General features: G+C 39.6%; 1 protein-coding gene across 2 annotated transcripts in view; it reads right to left on the reverse strand.

The window, feature by feature from the left end:
• LOC149297867 (rap guanine nucleotide exchange factor 6-like) overlaps positions 1-20,659 on the reverse strand; it is an 87,363-nt gene that overhangs the window by 19,612 nt on the left and 47,092 nt on the right. The window contains exons 7-18 of one of the 2 annotated variants that reach the window (XM_089487999.1): positions 18,466-18,597; positions 13,537-13,717; positions 12,899-13,035; positions 10,935-11,093; positions 8,452-8,604; positions 6,892-7,056; positions 5,551-5,658; positions 4,740-4,943; positions 4,372-4,480; positions 3,428-3,674; positions 2,264-2,421; positions 1,547-1,561 (exon numbers count right to left, since the gene is read on the reverse strand). In XM_089487999.1, the coding sequence (XP_089344125.1) occupies positions 1,547-1,561; positions 2,264-2,421; positions 3,428-3,674; positions 4,372-4,480; positions 4,740-4,943; positions 5,551-5,658; positions 6,892-7,056; positions 8,452-8,604; positions 10,935-11,093; positions 12,899-13,035; positions 13,537-13,717; positions 18,466-18,597 (1,768 nt within the window). The remainder of the gene's footprint in view (positions 1-1,546; positions 1,562-2,263; positions 2,422-3,427; positions 3,675-4,371; positions 4,481-4,739; positions 4,944-5,550; positions 5,659-6,891; positions 7,057-8,451; positions 8,605-10,934; positions 11,094-12,898; positions 13,036-13,536; positions 13,718-18,465; positions 18,598-20,659) is intronic. The other variant, XM_089488000.1, reaches the window with a different exon arrangement.

Below are 20,659 nucleotides of genomic sequence, written 5' to 3' on the forward strand. Positions count from 1 at the left end.
CTGATCAAAGGCAATGTTTAGAAAACATTGCCTTTGATTTAGCAAATCATGATCACTCTTATGAGTGATCTGACCACTAGGGGTGTTATTCACTGGATGTCCATGACATCCAGCAACACCCCCCCCCCGATGATGACGGCAGGCTCCGCCCCCCGGCTTCATGGGCGCCGCCATCTTGAAACACCGCGTGTGTTTCGAAGACGCCGGCACCGGGAAGGTAAGTTGAGCATTTAGGAAGCGATCGCGAGTCGCTTCCTTTGCTAAACAGGTGTTGCAAAGATGCCTCGATACTGAGGCATCTTAGCAACACCAGCTAAGCAAAGGAAGCGACTCGCGATCGCTTCCTAAACCCGTTTTTCGGCGGCGGGCGCCGCCATGTTTGAAAGACGTGCAGTCTTTCAAACATGTTTTTTTATTTGCTCCTAGGAGCGATCGGGGGGGGCCGGGAATGTTTTTTTTGGTGTTGCTCAATGCCTCGATGTCGAGGCATTAGAGCAACACCGTTTGAGTGAAAAAAAATCGATCACGGATCGATTTTTTCACCCGTTTAAAGACGTGCCGGTCCTGGCACGTCAATTGTCATAATCGTCACGATTTTCGGTGACGTGCCCGGACCGGCAATTGTCATCAAGGGGTTAAATAAAACACGTGTCTCTCGTTCTGCCATACAGCGCAGGGGCTTGATAGAACGGACTTCACTTGTTGGAGATTGAGCATTGTGCTGCATTTCAGGGTGAAAAACAGACAACGGCGTTGACACGCAGGTCTTGGGGCAGATTCAGTATCTTAGACGTCTTCCTCTTGTGAAAAGGGAAGCCAGCCGCTGGGAGATGTCATATTTCTGTGCAATGGGTGCCATGATTGATATTTCATATGACACAATAACCTAAGTATGATACATGTACTTTTTTTGGGACAATCTGCATGTTTTTAAGAAAAATAGGGAGTTTTCATTACTTTTATTTGGTTTGGCGTATAAGAAGATTTTTATTTTTTATTTGTACCATTGTATCACGTACTGTGATGTTTGTCAAACTATACATTTGTGAATAACTCAACCTATATTTTTCTCATGACACGTGTAAGCTGTGTGTAAAGGTGGTCACCTAAATATTAATATGGCAAACAAACAAACAAAAAAAAAGTCTTGGTATATAAATGTCCAAACCACCGGCACTCAGAAGTTAAATACATTTAAAAAGCAATCAATAAAAACTGAAAGACGTGTGAACCATATGACAAAGGTTTTCTGAAAGAAAATGCCGCAAGCAACAGCTCAGGTTTTTTGGATTATTTTTCATAAAGAATAGTGTCAAATTCCCAGGTGAGGTCCGATCATGTTTCTACAGTATGCTTGATCTTTTTATCCTTGTAGTCACTCCTGCATTTATCATTATTTATAAATCTGCTGTTCAAAAGCTTCTTCAATATGAACACATACAGTACATCCGATGTTCAGATTGTTGAAACCAACGTTAACGTTTTAACATGTATCTATCGGTGGTTTGAAAGTTACAAACGGCAGTTAAATTGTTCATATACTTACAACAAAATCCTCCAGCTGCGAGAATGAAGGAAAAAGATCAAAAAAAGAAAAAAAATCTTTATTTACAATAATACATGAAATTGGTTTGTAATACTGAATCTGCCCATAACTGGCAATGTGTAGTTCAAATATTTGCACACACACCACCTCTACAGAGCACCACAGCGCTTTCCTTTCACTTTTAGCCTAACAACTTTAACATAATGTTATACTGTCTTTTGTAGAACATGTTTTAAATAATACAATAACTCCTGCATCCAAGTATGACCGGGCCGCCAAGCGCTCATCTAAATAAGTTTCCATTTTTCTGACTATATATTAAAACTACACTGACATTCAAAGCTAAATTTTCTATTCGAGTACAGCCTACTTCCCTGTTGTCTCCTCTACTAGCTGCCCTAAACACAATCCCTGTAAAGAATTTAGGACGTCTCTACTACTGGCTGACCTAGCTTGTTGTTTTTTTCCAGTAAGGACATTTAGAGCCCCAATAATGATTACCTCCATCTTATTTATTTCCTCATCTATTAGATAATAAAAGCGATCAGAATAACATTTAAGGTATTGAGATGAATCATACCAAGATATGCAAGTACATAAGCATGTTTATACATATATATGTATAATATATGCACTATATCATATATCATACAGTATGATAGAACATGCAGAGTAAAAACAAAAATGGATGAGATCAATACAGATATCACTGCTTACCTATTGGATTTGAAAAATCTAACATGCTTGTAGTAGGCTGCAGCAGGTCAGGACTGCTTGAGGAAAGCGTTCCAGGGATCGGCATGATTGCAACACTGTGTCTACATTGTCTCATTCCAACAATGCTATCGTCCTGTGACTGGATTACACTGCCATCGCTGAAAAACAATTCCGTGTAGTTCATTTTAAGGAGGCCGAAGAAGCTTGATGAGCGCATTTTAAATTAGCAGTTATATTTTATGTATGACGCATGCCAGAAGTGAAAGTATCACTTTTTTTTTTACTCAAATTTGAAATATAGAAACTACAACCCACCATCTAATATATTAGTCTAGAACGGTGAATCCCATGTAGTTAAACATTCAATCAAAGAATGCTACAGTAATCTACATCAGTTAAATATGTGTTAACACAGTTTGTCATCTAGACATCAATTCCTCTAGATACACTTTTTTTTTTTTCTTTTTAACAAACACGGCAGGTAGGTTGTTCCAAACAGCTTGTATAACTAACCACAGTTCTTCTGCGGATTTAGGCAGCCTCAGATACTTCTTAATGACTCTGGCTGTATGTTTGGGGTTGTTGTCAAGCTGCAGAATAAATGTGCGGCCAATAAGATACCTCCCTAACCTCAACCATGCTCATTTTTTCCTGAAAACACTCATTCTTGTACCGTCTTCTGCTACAGCCGAATATTATACTCATCAGTCCGCAGCATCTGCGGATATTTTTCTGCACCCCAGTTCCTGTGTTTTCTGGAATACTTGAGTCACTTGGCCTTGTTTCCATGTATGTGGAAATGACTTCTGTCTTCCAAGTAGACCATTCTAATGTCTTCTCTGGACTGTAGACGGGTGTACCAGGTTCCCACTTTCTTCTGTCAATGCTGAGCTGATGGTACTGCTGGACATCTTCCAATTGTAAACTTGCGCATTGACCTATATCACCCAGATTTAAACAGATATCCCCCCTAAACCTAATAACTGGTTGTGTCACCCTACAAGTTTAAGCAAGACAAATTAAAATGCACCTCATTTTTAAAAAAGAGGGATTCCTGGTCCATTCTGATATTGCCTTTACACAGACATTTGTGGAGTGAATGTATAGCAGCGCTGTATATTTAAGAGGGGTCATGGATACATCTACAGATATGCAGGTACATACCTGAACGGCTTTGGCGGCAAGATACTAAAACGTGTCTTGTCTAAAATCTTTCGGATTCTATTCCTTCCTCCAGACACAGTGTTGGCTTTGATTTTCTTGTTCGCCTTGTCACGTGGAAACATATGCTCCATATCAACAGGTAAATCGGGTATGGAATAGCGGTTGCTCTTTTTCTCCGCAATCTTTGGGACATGAGGCACTCCGCACTTCTTCTCTTGACAAATTCTGCTGAGCAATTCTTTAAATACTGAAATAACAGAAAATAACTGAAATATCGAAAAACATAAACACAGTAATTTTCATAAAATCTATCGGAATTAAAGCCTTTGTACTCTAATGGAATCTTATTAAAAGATGAATTATAAAGCAAGAATTGGAAATTTACTGAAAGGACTTTTTGAAGCAAAACATTACGAAGCTCATTATACTTAGGTATATTTTCTTGTGTAAATCACTTCACCCTACTTATTGTTTTGTGAAAGACCTCAGGGGTGTGCAAAGGCGGGTCCAGAGGGGTAACACAACATGCTTTACATGACCCCAGTAGTAGGGTGGCAGTGGTGAAAGGAGGACAGAAAAGATGCTGCAAAGAAAATGTAATGAATTGTGGGCAGCTCGCACGTCTACGAAGAAAAATACATTATAAAGGATGACATCCTCTTTGTCTGCTTCAGACAATATGTACTTAGAATGAATTCCAGCTCCTGCTTGTTGTAGGAAATTAATCCATTAAGGACGCAGGACACACTGCTATGTCTTGCATGTTAGTTGTCCCGATGAATATGGGGAATTACTGAACCTGGGGGATGTTACTGAATGCAGATTGTCAAGTTTTTATTGCAAACTGCAAATATTTGCATATATAGGGATAACAATATAGAGTTTAGGGTCAATGGCAGAAAGAATGTTATTTGGTGCAATTGCTACTTTCTTGTTACACTTACCAAAAATATTGGTCTTCACAGTAATGGAGAGGTGTGTATTATTTTTAAATATTTCAAGGGCTTTTGCATTTGTGATGTTCTCAAAATTTTGTCCATTAACCTCCATTATCTTTTCCGCCAGAAGAAGACATATTGGGGGGGGGAAAAAACACTGGGTTAATAATGCTCTTCGCTTAAAGCGAAAAACAATATATTTTCACGGTGTTAAAATACCTGTTTTTTACGAGATGACTGACATTACTGTAAAATAATTATTATTTGAAGTATTTGTATATTTCCAGATTAAAGTATACTGCAATTACATTTAAAACGTTATTTTTGTAGTTTGAAGGGGTGATACAAATAACAAACGCTACATCATAATTTACCTGATCACCTCGCTTTAGCCCTGCTTCTGCAGCTTTACTGGCAGCGTCAACCGATTCCACAAATATACCAAACCCTTTGTCGCTTCCCCCGAGGAAGGTGAAATAAAGGGGCGAATCTCGAGACGGTTTTAGCAATGTGACTTGTCTCCATTTAGCCTTTGCTGCACAGGCAATGTTGAGGAGCCTCAGGTGCCCTTTCATTTTCTGTAGAACACAGACTGCTCTTAACACGATGCAATGCGATTCCAGATATAAAACAATGCGATCCCTTCAATGACTATAAATCTTACAGAAGATACATTGTACTTTTTGTGTGCTGGGGGGGGCGCGGTTATTACCGTATGTGCAACACGGCATTCATAAGGTACAACTTTAATCCATGGGTCTAAGCAGTGGGCATCTATCCATCCATTAACCTAGAAAATATTAGCCAAAAATGAGTCCAAAGGCTTTCTAGTGTTACATAAGTAACCTTGCAAGAGTACATCAAAAGGGAACTGGACTTACTATCAGAAGTAGTTGAGAATTCATACTTCCCAACATTTCAAGTGGGCAAAGAGGGGCACTTTTTTTTTTTTTTTTTTAGAGGCGTGACGGGAGGTGAAACTTTATGGAGACTCTATGTGCCTTTGTGACCTACTAGGAGACATATATGTAACCGAGTAACGCATTTAGGATAATAATGGTGGTAGAGCACTGTTATACACTCACACGGAAATGTGTTGAGAAAGGCCAGTGGGACATGGCTAAAAAGTGAGACTGCTTACCAAAAGGGATTCAAATATTTTTAAGAAAAACAACAATGGCATACCGCATTTTCAAGATTATTTTCAAACTCTTCCAGAAACTGTGTCATAGCTGGATCCCCTTCAAAATCATTAAAATGATTGTTAACCCAAAGAAGCACCACTCGTGTCACCTGTGTCGAAAATAAAACGTACAATGTCATTTCTATGACCCTTCCGCTGTGTCGCCCTTACTGGGAGCATTCAAACATGTCGCAACATTCTGTGTATATCTATAGTATGGGCACCCTATTTCAAACACAAACATAATACACAGGGCATACTAATGTAGATGGAGTATTGTATATGACAAATATTTACAAGTGGAAATGTAATTTCATCAATATGAAATTATTTAAATTTAAATACCAATATTGAACCTTATATGATAAAGGGAAATTCTTCACTGTGCATAATGATCCACTCGCTGAGGCTGGGGCTTAACGATGCACAGAGGTGATATCGCCAGGCGATTCATACCTGCCCATGATATGTAGTGCTTGGAAATCTAGACTGTCCTGTGACAGGGAGTATGAGTTGTTTCCGTTTTAGAAAACACTTGATTTTGACATCTACTTCATATTCAAATTCCAGTTAGCGTATAGAATTAAATTTCAGCTTTGACCGATTGTATCTGCTTAAATCACGCTTTGGTGGGGTGACTATTCAGGACAGCTCCCTTCCCCATTGGAGGTCTCAGTATCAAGACTTGCTCTGTGATGGTGGTAGAAATCACACATGTATTCTTCTTGGCCTTATCAGCTCCTAACACATGCAAGAGTTAAGGAGGCACTTGAAAGGATAAAAAGCAGGTGTAAAAGAATGAAAATGTCAGAACCTATTAAATGCACGGTGGTGTCTGCACAGAAATCCTTTAGGGATACAACTGTTACAATGAAAATAATTTCCCAGGGTACGCAGAATCAAATTATAAAAGCAAAACATAGATGTTTACTCCACGCAGAGACGATATAGGTGACAGCAGACGGGATGGGAGGCAGATATAATAAGAGTTTAACCACCATAATATAAATAATAATAATAATACCATAATATAAATAATATAATAATACCAATAATATACACAAAGGTAGGGGGAGGTGCAGCAGCCCCACTGCACTACAGAAAATCATTATGGAGAGGACTCTACCCATGCATGAGAAATGTTGACCCCTGCTGGGTCCCCTTGGCCAACCACATGTGATGATATGCATATTTGGCTCTATAAGGGTAAAAGAAAATAAAAACAAAAAAACAAAAAAAACAAACCACTATAGTGTCTAAATCACTAGTTGAAGGCTAATAACAAAACAAGGTTATGGGCTGCTTTGTTGAGATTGTTGCTCTATTTCTGAGAATCTACCAACCTTGTCTCGAAGACTGTCAACTTGAAACCACTCTAACAGTTTGCTCCCAATTTCCAATGGGCTTGAAAGGAAAGTTCTGTAAGTTAAAAGGAAATCTTCTACGTAGGTTGGGTCAACTATGGAATGTTCTTCTATCAAGTGCATTATGAGTCTTTCAGGTGTACCCTAAAATACAAGAAAACAAATTCATAACGAAATCATACAACATACCATGTTTTCTTTTTGCTGAGAAAATGGGTAAACTTTCAATGATCATTTATATTGTGAGGACAGCATGTTCCGCTTAAGAAAAAGGTAGAAGCATTTAATTTGAGAGAAATATAAAGCCATGCTGTATTAATCAGCTACCTTTTCTCTCCCACCAGGCTTTGTAAATTTACCACGATTTGTAAAATTCTTAATTTGTGCTGCATCTAAAGTCCGGGGACATGCAAACAGCAATGGGTAAAATCATCCACATCCCTAGGCTCACATATCTTATAATAAAGCACCTTGCTGCAATAAATAATTCTAGCATGTGTGCCATTGTTATAAGTTGCCTGGTGTTAGATGATTTAAAGGGGGACGTACCCAGGAAAACAATCCTTGGGCATAAAACGCAGTGCTGTACACAGCGACAACACCGGTTTTATCTTATTTGGTTCCAATAAACGTTCTGTATCTGGAGACCTGGAGCCTGAACACATACATACGGCGAATATGCAGCTGCCTGAAAACACTTATGCAAAAACTGTTTTAATAAGAACGTATTTCTGATACTAGTAATACAATGGTGGATGTTCAAGGTTTCTTTGATTCAGTCTGAACTATTGCACTACATTTATAATAGTATACGTTTAAATTGGGAAAACACTGCTAGTGCGTGTTTAGATGAAAGGACACATTTACATAACTGCAAGCGTCCTGTTTTCTCGGGGCAGTCCTGATCCTCTAGCACTGTCCCACTTAGCTGCCTCCCTGACCTGCTTGGGAGATCCTCTGATCTGCACCTGACCGGCCAACGGAGCTCTTAAATCAAGAGGTCTGTGCTGTTACAGTAAAGTCCTCTACAAGCCACCCAAGTGACATTCTGAAGCTAGGCACAGCAAGGTGGCTTTTTGGGGGGATGATTGGAATCCACCTGCTCCCACTTCTCCGCATGACCCCGACCCTTCCCACCTCCGTCCAGACCCCAGCACAGGTGTCCTGATTTTGACAGCCGACATGTTAGGGGTATGCAGCTAATTCTCACGCCAGAGGTTCGTGAGTTGAAGCATACAGCCGCAAAGCGTAATCTGAGCACACACTGTAGGCTGTGGATAGCAGCATGCACAGCGTGTGTCCAAACGATGACATTTTAGTATAATTATTTTAATAAATATATTGTGGATCACTAGAACATATACCTGTCTGCATGTCACCTTTTGTCACTAATTGATTAAAATAATAGATATAGTTTGGATTGTTACATATACAAGGTTTCTACACAAACTATTAAAATGTCGAACCGTTAAACAGATACTCGGATAAAGACAACAACCATTCTATTAACAACCTAAAAAAATTCTAAATATTTCTTACCTGAATAACTATGTGACCTTTGCGAGTACCGCTGCGATCCAGTTCCCGGTGCTCATTGACCATAACAATCTCTCCTCTTTCTTTAATCTTGTGGGTGTTCTTTTCCACATGGTTTAATATCCGCCAGTAATCCTGTTGTGCTATACATACGAACTGCCCCAGAAAAATGTGCGGACAATTAAGAAACCTATAATACATAAAGATATCTCCGTGCACTAGCGCCGGGCATATACAATCCAACAGCGACAGGTCATTTGATATGGGTCTGATCCATATTCCGTTAGCCAGTTTTCGCACCATTTCATGATTCCGTTTAAAGCCACCCCAAAAAGCACTTCATGGAGACGGAAAGAAACGCGACAGAAATATATCGTTTCTGGAAATGAAACCCTGAGCTAAAACTAAAGTTCATTTCCTAAAAGCAGGCAAGCAAAATGAGAATTATAAGTGCTGATAAGTCAAATTCTGAGAAAACTTCCCTATTCGTAAAAGTAAACGAAAAGATTTCTGATCTGTACATGTCTACAATTGTTCGCAAAGTGCATTTCTTTCACCTTACAGTTTTATGATCCAAGTAATTTAGGTCACCTTCTTCAATAAACGACTGTTATTTTAACATTTTCTAAAACCAGAAAGATTTACTGTAAAATGTTATTATAAGTTAATTGGCAGTGACATAACTACAGGGGTTGCAACTGTGACGGGTCCACATCGGAAAGGCCATTTCAAAACTATTTTGAAATGTCACGAGGAGTCCGGCTACTTCATTGGACCCTGCTTGAATTTGTATGTGTAAGGGTGTGTGTGTGTGCAGAGCCGGCCTTAGGCGTTGTGGCGCCCTGTGCGGACTACTCCTCTGGCGCCCCCCCCTCACTGCCCCCTCAAACTACCCCCCTCTCTGCCCCTTCAAACTACCCCCCCTGTCCCTTCAAACTAACCCCCTCGCCCCTTCAAACTACACCCCCCCTGCCCCTCCAAACTACACCCCTCCTCTGCCCCTTCAAACTACACCCCTCCTCTGCCCCTTCAAACTACACCCCTCCTCTGCCCCTTCAAACTACAACCCCCCCCCTCTGCCCCTTCAAACTACACCCCCCCACTTAACTTGTTGCCGGAGTCCTGCGGTGAGACCGGGAGGCATCCGTCTTCTCGCTCTGCCGCGCTGCCGGCATTTCATGTTGAGCGCCGGAATAGTCCGGCGCTCAACATGAGATGCTGGCACCGCGACGGAGTCAAGGAGAGTAAGGGGCGCCGAGCGGTTGCTGAGAACTTCACGAGCAACCGCTCGGCGCCCCTGCCCGGGACTTAGATTAAAGCATCGGGTTTTTTTTGTTTTTTTTTAAACTTTATTTAACATGAATGATGTTAAATAAAGTTAAAACAAAAACAAAAAAACCCCGATGTTTTAAGTTAAGTCCCGGGCAGGCGCCCCTGCTACCATGGCGCCCTGTGCGGTCGCACAGGTCGCACACCCCTAAGGCCGGCCCTGTGTGTGTGTGTGAGCACACACACACCTATGCTCACACACACTTATACATACACATCTCTGCACACACACACAGATGTGTATGTATAAGTGTGTGTGAGCACGTTTGTGTAAATGGGGTGAGATGGAGTGTTAGCATGAGTGGTGTCAGAGGGAGTGTGTGTGTGTGTGTTAGAATGAGTTTATACATTTGTGTTAACGAGTATGAGTAAGTGTGTGTTAGCATGTATACATTTTTATTACAAGTGTGATTAGATACGTGTGCCATAGTGTATGTTGAAGGGGAGACAAGGGGCAATGATGCCACAGATAAGCTGCTTGGGAAACAACACAACATAAAAAAGAAAATGTAACCTATAAAACAAGACGATTAGTTTTTTGTTTGTTAGTAAAGAGGAACCATACACAACTCACATGATACAAGGAAGTGAGAAAAGAACAGTGTATGATCAACAAAATATATTTATAAATTTAAAATAAGCTTTTACAAAAAGACCTCACCTGTGCGCCTCTACTTATGTTATGATTGTTTAGCCGATGACTGACGTTATTAATACATTTAAATAATACGTTATCTGTGACAGTGGTGGGAGGGAGTTGAAACCTTTAACTATGTTTTAAGACGCAATCTTTATGTTAGGCAGCACTCAAATTCTTGGTGCCCGAATAGGACTCTACCTGATCCAAAACAACAAAATAAAAAAACGACATTGCAACATTTCGATCCAACTAGAGGCTTGAAAAAGATCCTGTAGTTGGATCGAAACATTGCCACGCCGTGGCCAGTTATGCCGGCCTTGCATAAGCCATATCTTACAAGACGACTTTCAAAAAACTACACATGATTACTATGCGATATGCAGGAGAGGCCCCACAGGGAAGGACCTTTCCAAATACATAGTAAATAATTACGAGGCTGCATGGGACATCCATATAAATGCGGATAGTTAAATATAAAAGTTTCAAGAAAAATATCGAAGTCATGGTTGCGACATACCTGGCAGTCATCCACTTTCGTTTTCACAACTCCATTCATGTACTGCTTATCCAAAGATGGGTTGATCCCAAAACTGTTTCCCATGCACAGATTTTCACTTTTTCCATCTGGGTAGGAGATTTCCACAGTGCCGTTTAGAATAACGTACCAAGAGTCCAGCTGTGGAGAGATCATACACCATTCAAGAAATGATAATTCAATAAACCATGATCGCTTGCAATCCAATCTCTTAAGCTAGACCTTCTGTTTGGAGGTTAATCAATAGCTGTGTTTTCCTTTTAAAACTATAGTTAGGTGTAAGTCTACAAAACTCATTGAGTGGATCATTTTACTCCCGTTTCTACGTTTAACGTAGTGTAAACTTCACATTACAGGTCTCATTCTAAGTTGTTTGTTAGAAGACAGCACACCTTGTTACCCTTGTTTAAGGCACCAAACGCCATATTTGGTTTTCTGTAGATTCAGATTTGCAAGTAAATGTAAAGAAAAGAAGAATACAGCTTTGGGAAATTTGCAGACCTCTAAGCTTGGTAATTTTAGGCTTTGTTTCTGTTCCTTTTCCTCTCACTTTTTGAGCCAAGTGGTTAGTTCTATAAACATTCTTTATTATGGCCAGAATGCTAATTATACCTGTGGCAGTCGCTGCCAATGCAGCTGCAGGGGCAAAAGACATTGGTACGGTTTGGTGCACAGATCTCATAATCAATCTCCCTCTGTGCGTCAGGCAGTCACACTGACAGGCCGACATACAAAGCAAGACTGCCAGACACAGAGGCTCAGGATGGGGATGTGAGAAATATGGTTGTATGAATAAGAAAACGGGGCAATGTAGCATATATAATGTAGCCAACAACTGCGCAAAGTTTCCCATCTAACTTTTCATGACTATATTGTTTACAAAGGTGAATCACTGGGACTGTACTACATTTTAACCAATGATATTCTCAAGCAATTTAAAGCCTTCTCTGGAGACCATCAATGAGGAACCTGGGTGGAAGGAGGATCTGCTTAACATGAAGATCTGGTCAGAACCCGCAAATATGCACAGCACAAAAATTATACAAACTAGGGAAGCACACAAACTAAAGAGCATAAAAAGTATCTACAGTATGTCACAAAAGTGAGTAGACCCCTCACATTTTTGTAAATATTATTTTTATATCTTTTCATGTGACAACATTGAAGAAATGACACTCTGCTACAATGTAAAGTAGCGAGTATACAGCCTGTATAACAGTGTAAATTGGCTGTCCCCTCCAAATAACTCAATACACAGCCATTAATGTCTAAAACCTGGTAACAAAAGTGAGTAACCCCTAAGTGGAAATGTCTAAATTAGGCCCAATGAGCCATTTCCCCTCCCCGGTGTCATGTGACTCGTTAGTGCTACAAGGTGTGTTAAATTTGGTGTTATCGCTCTCACACTCTCTCATACTGGTCACTGGAAGTTCAACATGGCACCTCATGGCAAAGAACTCTCTGAGGATCAGACAAAGAACTGTTGCTCTACATAAAGATGGCCTACAGTTGATTGGAGGGGTGGAGAATAATAGGAAGTATGTTTCTTTAACTCCTGGCTCGCACATGCACATTAAGCTATTGACCATATCGTGGATGTGTGGTAAGCCGCTGACTGCGCCGGTCCGCCATTTTGGATGCAGCTGGATTTGCAATCATGGAGCTTCGTGTCTGCCGACAAGAAACTCCTTGAGGATTCACTGCTGCCTTGGCAAAGGAGGTAACAGCAAGTTTGGAGCCCAAATAATTGTAAGCAGCACACGACCACAAATAAATGCCCTTACACTAACATGAAAGGCAGCATAAACACTTAAGAATATATTTGATAGCATAAGTAATACTGAAGGTGATATTGATAGTTTCAAATCAAGCAGGTTGTCATAAATGAAATTGGGTACTTGACCACAATTAAGTACATGTATAAGTTAATATATTAGGTAACTTACCTCTTGTCCATTATGGAGGATGGTAGCTCCTGCTTGTTCCACAACTTCAAAGATCATAACAGAGCAAAGTTTTCTTCTGACCGACATAGTCATGTTGACAAAAGCTGGGAGCTGATGCATAAATTCCAACAATTGCTCTATAAAAACAAGCCCACTTATACTGACATGGTGTAACCACAGGTTATAGTAACAGCATCTTGTTATGCTATATGAAGGTTATATAAAATATTACATTATAATACATTTAATACAAACTATGTAGCTATTTTTCTCCTACTTAATGTCACTCTGTACCCTCTAGTAAGGGATCACTTTGTGCAACTGATAAGTCATCTTTTCTGTAGTGTAGAGAGGCAATTTGTCAGATGCTAGTCCAGAACAACGAGAAGGGTGAACGCTCGTACTTAACCCTAATTTTTAGCAGAATTAGCTAAAATGTAACCCCTTCTTAAGTGAGCCTACCATGGGATATGTTGGAAACTATAACATTGACTGTGTGTGTGCGCAATATAGATGGATGTTGAGCACGTTACTTTATTATTAGAATTAGCAAATTAAGCTTCTGTCTAACTGAAGTCCTCGTCTGGCTGCCTCTTCCCAAACCAGGAAGCACTGGTATGAAATGTTTTTAATCTTACCGATATCATCATCAGTTCGGTCAGTAGGATCCTTCTCGAGACACTCCCTCACAATATCTCGGCTGAGCAATGTATCCGACGCTCTATCGATATCTTCATCTTCTTCCTCTTCATCATCAGAGTCTACAGGGGCTTCAGGAAGCCCTGTGAGATCCACATCTCCAACTTCACTTTCTGTTGCCTAAAATGTAAATGGCATAATGTACATTTCTCTTTGACACTGCACCCAAAAACCGGAGTACCCTTAGTAGTTTGTCTTAAATTCCACGTTTTCAGAGAGCAATCCCCTGATTGAGACTTCCATGCTGGTTCTTATTTGGCCATAAAGCAAAATAATGTACTATGGTCAACTTACTTGCTTTAAATTCTATTGGACATATTTATCATATTAAATGCCACTATAAATATTGCACCTTGATTTTTTTAAAGAATATCCATAAGACAGCATTCGTGATCTCAAAAAAGTTATTATTAAAACAAGCCTTCTTCAGATTATACATCCTGTATTGAAGATATTTGTTCGGAAGCGTAGGCGGTATAAAGAGAACATATTGTACAGATATGCACAGAAGATAAGGCAGTAACACAGTCGGTTATTTCTGCTTCTCTTATCTATATCACCTTTTTGGTTTTTTCCCCCCAGAATATGATCTTTGCTTAAACACTTCATGGCCCAGGGTTATTCCTACCCAAGTGACTGATTTTTTTTCCCTTTTGTACCATTTTTATGTTATAAGAAACAGGGGGGAAAAAATGCTGACAGAGGAGACCCCAGACTGTCTTACGAGTTATCTACCAAGTACACGCAGGACGTCGTCTCTGCAAAAACTAGAGAACGCGCTATAATGTCCTCTTAGCATGTGATGGTTAGGATGTAATACTGTGTCCTATGGTCGTTAAGATGTTAACTGATTTGGAATAACGCCCATCAACAAAACCACTAATCACATCAGCCAAACCTCGTACCCACCACCAATTGCTATAAAAAGCACAAAAAACATATTTGCATATGATTTCAAACTGGGGATGTAAAGGAATATTATGTGGCTACCAAACGAAACATCTAGAAAAGCCACACTCTGAAACACTATTGGCTTTATTGACTTTGCAAAATTACTACGAGGTGTATTTCTGTAAAATAAACGTATGCATTGGATAATTGCGCAAGGCAATAGTTTCAGTGTGTGTTCCAAAATAGCACTGTCGGCAATTAAAACATTTAAAACAATAAAAAATTTGAAATGTCTTGTTACTTTAATACATTGCCTAGGTGCAAACAATTCATTTACTTAAGTGGATTTTTCCATTTAACAGTCCACAGAAAAAGAAGCGAAAAACAAAATGGGAGAACATCTCAGGGAAGAGAAACTGACCAAAAAAGAAAGAACAGAAAGTATAATATATATATATATATATATATATATATATATATATATATATATATATATATATATATATATATATATATACACACATACACATATATATATACACATATATATATATATATACACACACACCCCCAAACACTAGTGGATTGACTGTGGATGGAGGTTCTTAGGACTCATAATGCTGCATAGCCCAAAACATTACATTTCCCAGGAGGCATCAGGTCAGGAAAGGTTAATGAACTAAATCCATTTGTGTGAAGGACGAGATGAGAAGTACAAAAGCACACATTTCCACAAAGCTCATGTCAATGGCAATAACATGAGCACAAGTTGGTTGTAGCTTTTTTACCGTCTCTCGGTGAGGCCAAAGACAGCCATGATCATATCACAAAAGCTGCAGAGCAAAGGTTTGATGTGATTAAGAAACTGAAGAGGTGAACGCTGTATGATTTCACTTATGGATTGGGAGGGGGGGATAGGTTTTGTCCCCTGTGATGGGAGTTGTGTTGTATGGTTTTTAGTGCTCATGTAGCTGTTCATTTTCATCTTTCTCCTTGATTTGATTGTTTTTTTTAGCGCTACAGACACTGCTGGATGTTGGACCGCTGTCCTTTGGGAGACACACGTACCGTCACCACCCTATCTAGAGAGAATTTATTCATTTGAAGTTCCCCTGGAACGGCTGACTGTGTTTTTGTGTCCAGCCAATGTGTATTCTCAATCACAGGTGTTGGCTGAAGCTGACACGGGGCTTCCCCCACACTTGCTGAACTAACCAAAGCTAAATACATTTTTTGATATCTTTTGACATAATAAATTACATTTAATTGCACGAACGTGTATTTTTTTTTCCTGACGAACCACCCTTGGTTTTAAAAGTGGGAACCTGAAGTAGCTGATTACCAAACATATTTTTGTATTAAAGAGCCTCACACACTCCCTAGTTGGGTGTCCACAGTAGTTCCGCATCCTGGACCCCTATAGCCCTGAATGTTAGAAGTAGGTTGCAGGACAGACACCAGATGACCGTGTACAGGATGCTGTCCATTTCGTGGTTTTTACGGTACTTCCCAGAGGAGCAGAAGGCCACTGCGTCTGGAGTGGATATTGCAGCAGATGTTCTCTCAATCTACCTGCAGTTCGAGTTAGAACTGTGACATTTTGAAGAGTACAATAAAAGATAAGCAAAAGACACTGATGTTGGCCTTCTTGTCCAACATCAGTGTCCGACCTCACAAATGCTTTACTGGACGAATTCTCACAAAAACACTCAAAAAGTCCTATGAAAAGCTTTCCCAAAGGATCGATGCTGTTATAGCTGCAAAGGGGGGACCAACTTTATATTAATGTCTATGCATTTAGAAAGCAACACCATAGAAGTCCCCATTGGTGTAATGGTAAGGTATCCCAGTACTGTATAGCATACAATATATGGAGAAAAGTATCACACGTTCATATACAAAAACGTCTTTGCCTATCCCATGGAATCCCCTAAACTCGCTTACTAGCTCCCTCTTACTTTTCAGTCTGTTCATGAGCCCAGTAATAATATTTCAGCAATATTTACAGAGACTGTTGTGTTTTAATGTACTGATGTCAATACGGACTCGGATATGCACTCTCCATTGAGGGTATTCTTTTTCCATGTTTTCAGTGTAAGTATTTAAATAGCTTTATTTGTAGCTTGTTAAGTTTGACAGTTTTCTTTTGATAGATTGTATTGCGTTTGTCTATATTCAAAAATTAGCTTGGATTGTAAGGCTGGACCTCTATGGTATGTCCATCATTTAAAGTTATATTTACTTTCCTTTAGGATCAAATAGGTATGTATTTTTCCATTGATTACTCTGTTTACCTGCGTAAAATAAACTAAAAATGGCTTTCTACACTTTCTACAAGTTTTCAATGATATGTAGACAATTATCCTTAAACACCAGGTTTAATCGATCAGTAATTTTTTAAAAAAAATTGAATTTTATCCTTGTATTCAAATGCTGCCAGTCTGCAATACATACGTAGGGTATAGTTATTTTGGTGACAAAATTAAAAAGTTTAACAGAGTTTTTTTTTTTATTTATACCATTTGTGACAATGGCAGGTTTTAACATTTCTGTCTCATTCACTTGTGCCTACACAAATTATATATTATTGTTTTTGGTTTTGTTTTTCAGAACAAGAAGGGGTTTCTTTAGATACCATTTTGGTGAAAAAAAAATAAATAAAAAAAACAGACTTTTATTGGGCCCCCGCAGAAGTCTTCAGTGTTGATATCTATGCATTACAGCAACATAGCTTTATTTTCCCAAACAATCTTTGATCACTTTCTAAACCAAATCAAACCCCATGATGTGCCAGGTACATCAATTGTCATTTAAGGAGATGCATGTACGTAACGTGCCTGACACGCCAATGGTCGTTATGGGGTTAGTTAGAATTGAGCTGAGGGCCTATTCTGGCCGGTTTATACGAAGGGTTTATAGTGCCTTTGTAAACGTGATGCTGATGGCTACCTCCTTTTGGCGAGCATCTGATAACTCAGATTATTGTAATGGTTCCGATTTAGATTGTTTCCTCTAGTTCAGGTCTCCAGTTTTGAAATGTTGTCCAGAACATGACTATGCCTATTCCCCACTTCTGACAATCTGCTCATATTTTTTTTGCAGGGCAGTGTTTCCCAAATCCTTCAACTTTATGAAACGATTATGTATAAGTGTTCACGTACCATCTCCAACAACCACCTTTAAGAGCACTTATCCCAGGAATAGAACAATTTGAACAACCATAATCTAGTGTAGTACAAATAGCTACTGTGTTCTGTGCTTGCCAGTGGAGATCAGAGCAAGGAGTACGCAGGTCCTGCTGCCTCCAATGAATGAGTGCAGGGCAGCTGTCATTTCCATTGGCTCACCCACCCCGACACCCTTATATTTAGTTGAGATATTGGCGGTTTATTCAGTTTTAAATAGTATTTTACTTCTCTAGCTTGGAGGGGCACCTGAAAAACACACACCTGGAAGTCACTTCCTAAATTTTAAACCAACTTTCTTTAACCCAATTACACAAGCAATGGGTAATTTCATTAATTTAGTTATGCAAAAAGATATATAGATTAATGTTCCCCTTTAATTTTTTTGTCCCTTGCCCCAATTATTATTTTTCCTCCACTTAAATGTACTACAGTGCCCGAGGAAGCCTCATACAGAATGAATGTTTAATAAAGTACTTTGTAAGTACTTTAAAATGCATTAATTAAAGCTTAACGAAAACAACATTTACTTTTTATCAGAAGCTGCAGTGGAACACCTCCTCTGTGGCAACTTGCAAGGGGGGGGGACGCCAATGATATTTAAAGGGACCACTCAAGCTATTGTGTGCATCAAAGTGCACATGACAGCTTGGCCTTAATGCCCTTTTAAAGAAACACACAAAAGTGTTTCAAAGTGGCATACAACACAGACATTTTAGAAACTTTTTTTTCCCCAAGACAACAAATCAGAGAAGGTAGAAACTGTCAGAAGGAAAATATATATTCTGTTACCTGATAGATGTCAGATAGGCTGCTGCTTCCAGAGTCACTGGCAATGCTGCATACGGATTGACTGGAGGGAACATGAGAAACCTGGGCATGTGGGTTGTCTGTAAGATGCATCTTGGAAAGGTCTGTAGGCAGCTGAAAAAATTTAAAGTATGTGACAGTAAGTATTGTGGATCTTATAGAAACATCTTGGGGAGAACATAAGCAAAAGTTACTGAAATAATTCTAAAGATACAGCTTGGCCACTTTATTAGGTACACCTTGCTAGTACTGGGTTGGACCCCCTTTTGCATTCAGAATTACCATCATTCTTCGTGGAATACTTTCTACAAGGTGCTGGAAACATTCCTCAGATATTTTGCCCCATATTGACATGATGGCATCACGCAGTTGCTGCAGATTTGTCAGCTGCACATCCATGGTGTGAATCTCCCGCATCCCAAAGGTGCTCTGTTGGATTGAGATCTGGTCACTGTGGAGGCCATTGGAGTACAATGAACTCATTGTCATGTTCAAGAAACAAGTTTGAGATGATGTGAGCTTTGTGTCATGGTGCATTATCGTGCTGGAAGTAGCCATCAGAAGATGGGTAAACTGTGGTCATAAAGGGATGGACATGGTCAGCAACAATACTCGGGTAGGCTGTCGCGTTTAAACAATGCTCAATTGGTGCTAAGGGGCCCAAAGTGTGCCAAGAAAATTTCCCCCACACCATTACAACGTCACCAGCCTGAACCGTTGATACAAGGCAGCATGGATCTATGTTTTCATGTTGTTTACGTCAAAGTCTGACCCTGCCATCTGAATGTCGCAGCGGGAATCGAGACTCAGCAGACCAGGCAATGTTCTTCCAGTCTTCCATTGTCCAATCTTGCTGAGTCTCTGAGAATTGTAGCCTCAGTTTCCTGTTCTTAGCTGACAGGAGTGGCACCCAATGTGGTCTTCTGCTGCTGTAGCCCATCTGCTTCAAGGTTCGATGTGTTGTGCATTCAGAGATGGTATTCTGCATACCTTGGTTGTAACGAGTGGTTATTCGAGTTACTGTTGCCTTTCTGTCATCTCAAACCAGTCTGCCCATTCTCCTCTGACCTCAACAAAGGCATTTTCGTCCACTCGCTGGATATTCTCTGTAAACCGTAGAGATGGTTATGCATGAAAATCCCAGCAGTTTAACCCGTTGATGATGCTCGGTTTGAACTTCAGCAAATTGTCTGGACCATGTCTACATGCCCAAATGCATTGAGTTGCTGCCATGTGATTGGCTGATTAGCTATTTGTGTTCAAAATCAACTGAACAGGCGTACCTAATAAAATGGCCAGTGTGCGTGTGCATGCATATATAACTATTTTATTTCCTTCCTCTTGTTATACTGTTCTCCATTGTAGATGCTCACATGGTAATCATCTGCATTGCTGTCCTCAGTATGTGTCAGCAAGGGGTTCATTAGAGATCCCAAATGTGTTTGAATTAGGTAAAGCTTTTACATGATTAAAAGAATATTTTCAACAGTGTTAGGAATTTTAAGAGTGTAGGTGGAACAGCAGCTTAAATACGGAAAGGCTCAATGTTCCAGCCACTAATGTTCCATTATAAATGTTGCCTTTTTTCCCTACATTTTTCTTCTTTAAGTAATACAAATGAAAAGCTTTAATGATTTATGTAGTTCAATCCTATGGGTTACGTAATAGCATAACAACCTTTTTGCCTACCTCAGCTTTGAGGATATGGTGTTATAAATCACCACTCTCAGTAATTTAGCCATATGGACCAACAGGGGGCTGCAGCAGACAAAACATCCCTGCTCTTTTCATTTACATGTGTGTCTATATTATGGGTTGGGTTTAAAAAAAAAAAAAAAAATGTACATTCCTCTACAATAACATGCACAAGGAGGAGGCAAGTAGAAATTATTCTCTTTATTTATATAGCACCATCGTATTCATCATTGCTGTACAATGAAACGTTCTATATAAAGTATCTTACATTACCGACATAGGATGCAGAGATGTGTGGCCTAGTTCACGGTCATATGGAGCAGTAGTGGGAGGGGAGTTAAATAAAGACAGAAGTTCAATTCCCTAAATTCCCATATCTAAAGAATGCATGTAGTAAAATGTACTGGAATCCATGCAACATCTACTGCAATATGCAGTAAAAATAAAAAATTAAATGCCAACAGCAATTAACAGATGTGGG

The sequence above is a fragment of the Sceloporus occidentalis genome, unplaced genomic scaffold (genome assembly GCF_023333645.1).
Source record: "Sceloporus occidentalis isolate IW3139 unplaced genomic scaffold, rSceOcc1.0.p SCAF_36, whole genome shotgun sequence".
NCBI classification, from domain to species: Eukaryota; Metazoa; Chordata; class Lepidosauria; order Squamata; family Phrynosomatidae; genus Sceloporus; species Sceloporus occidentalis.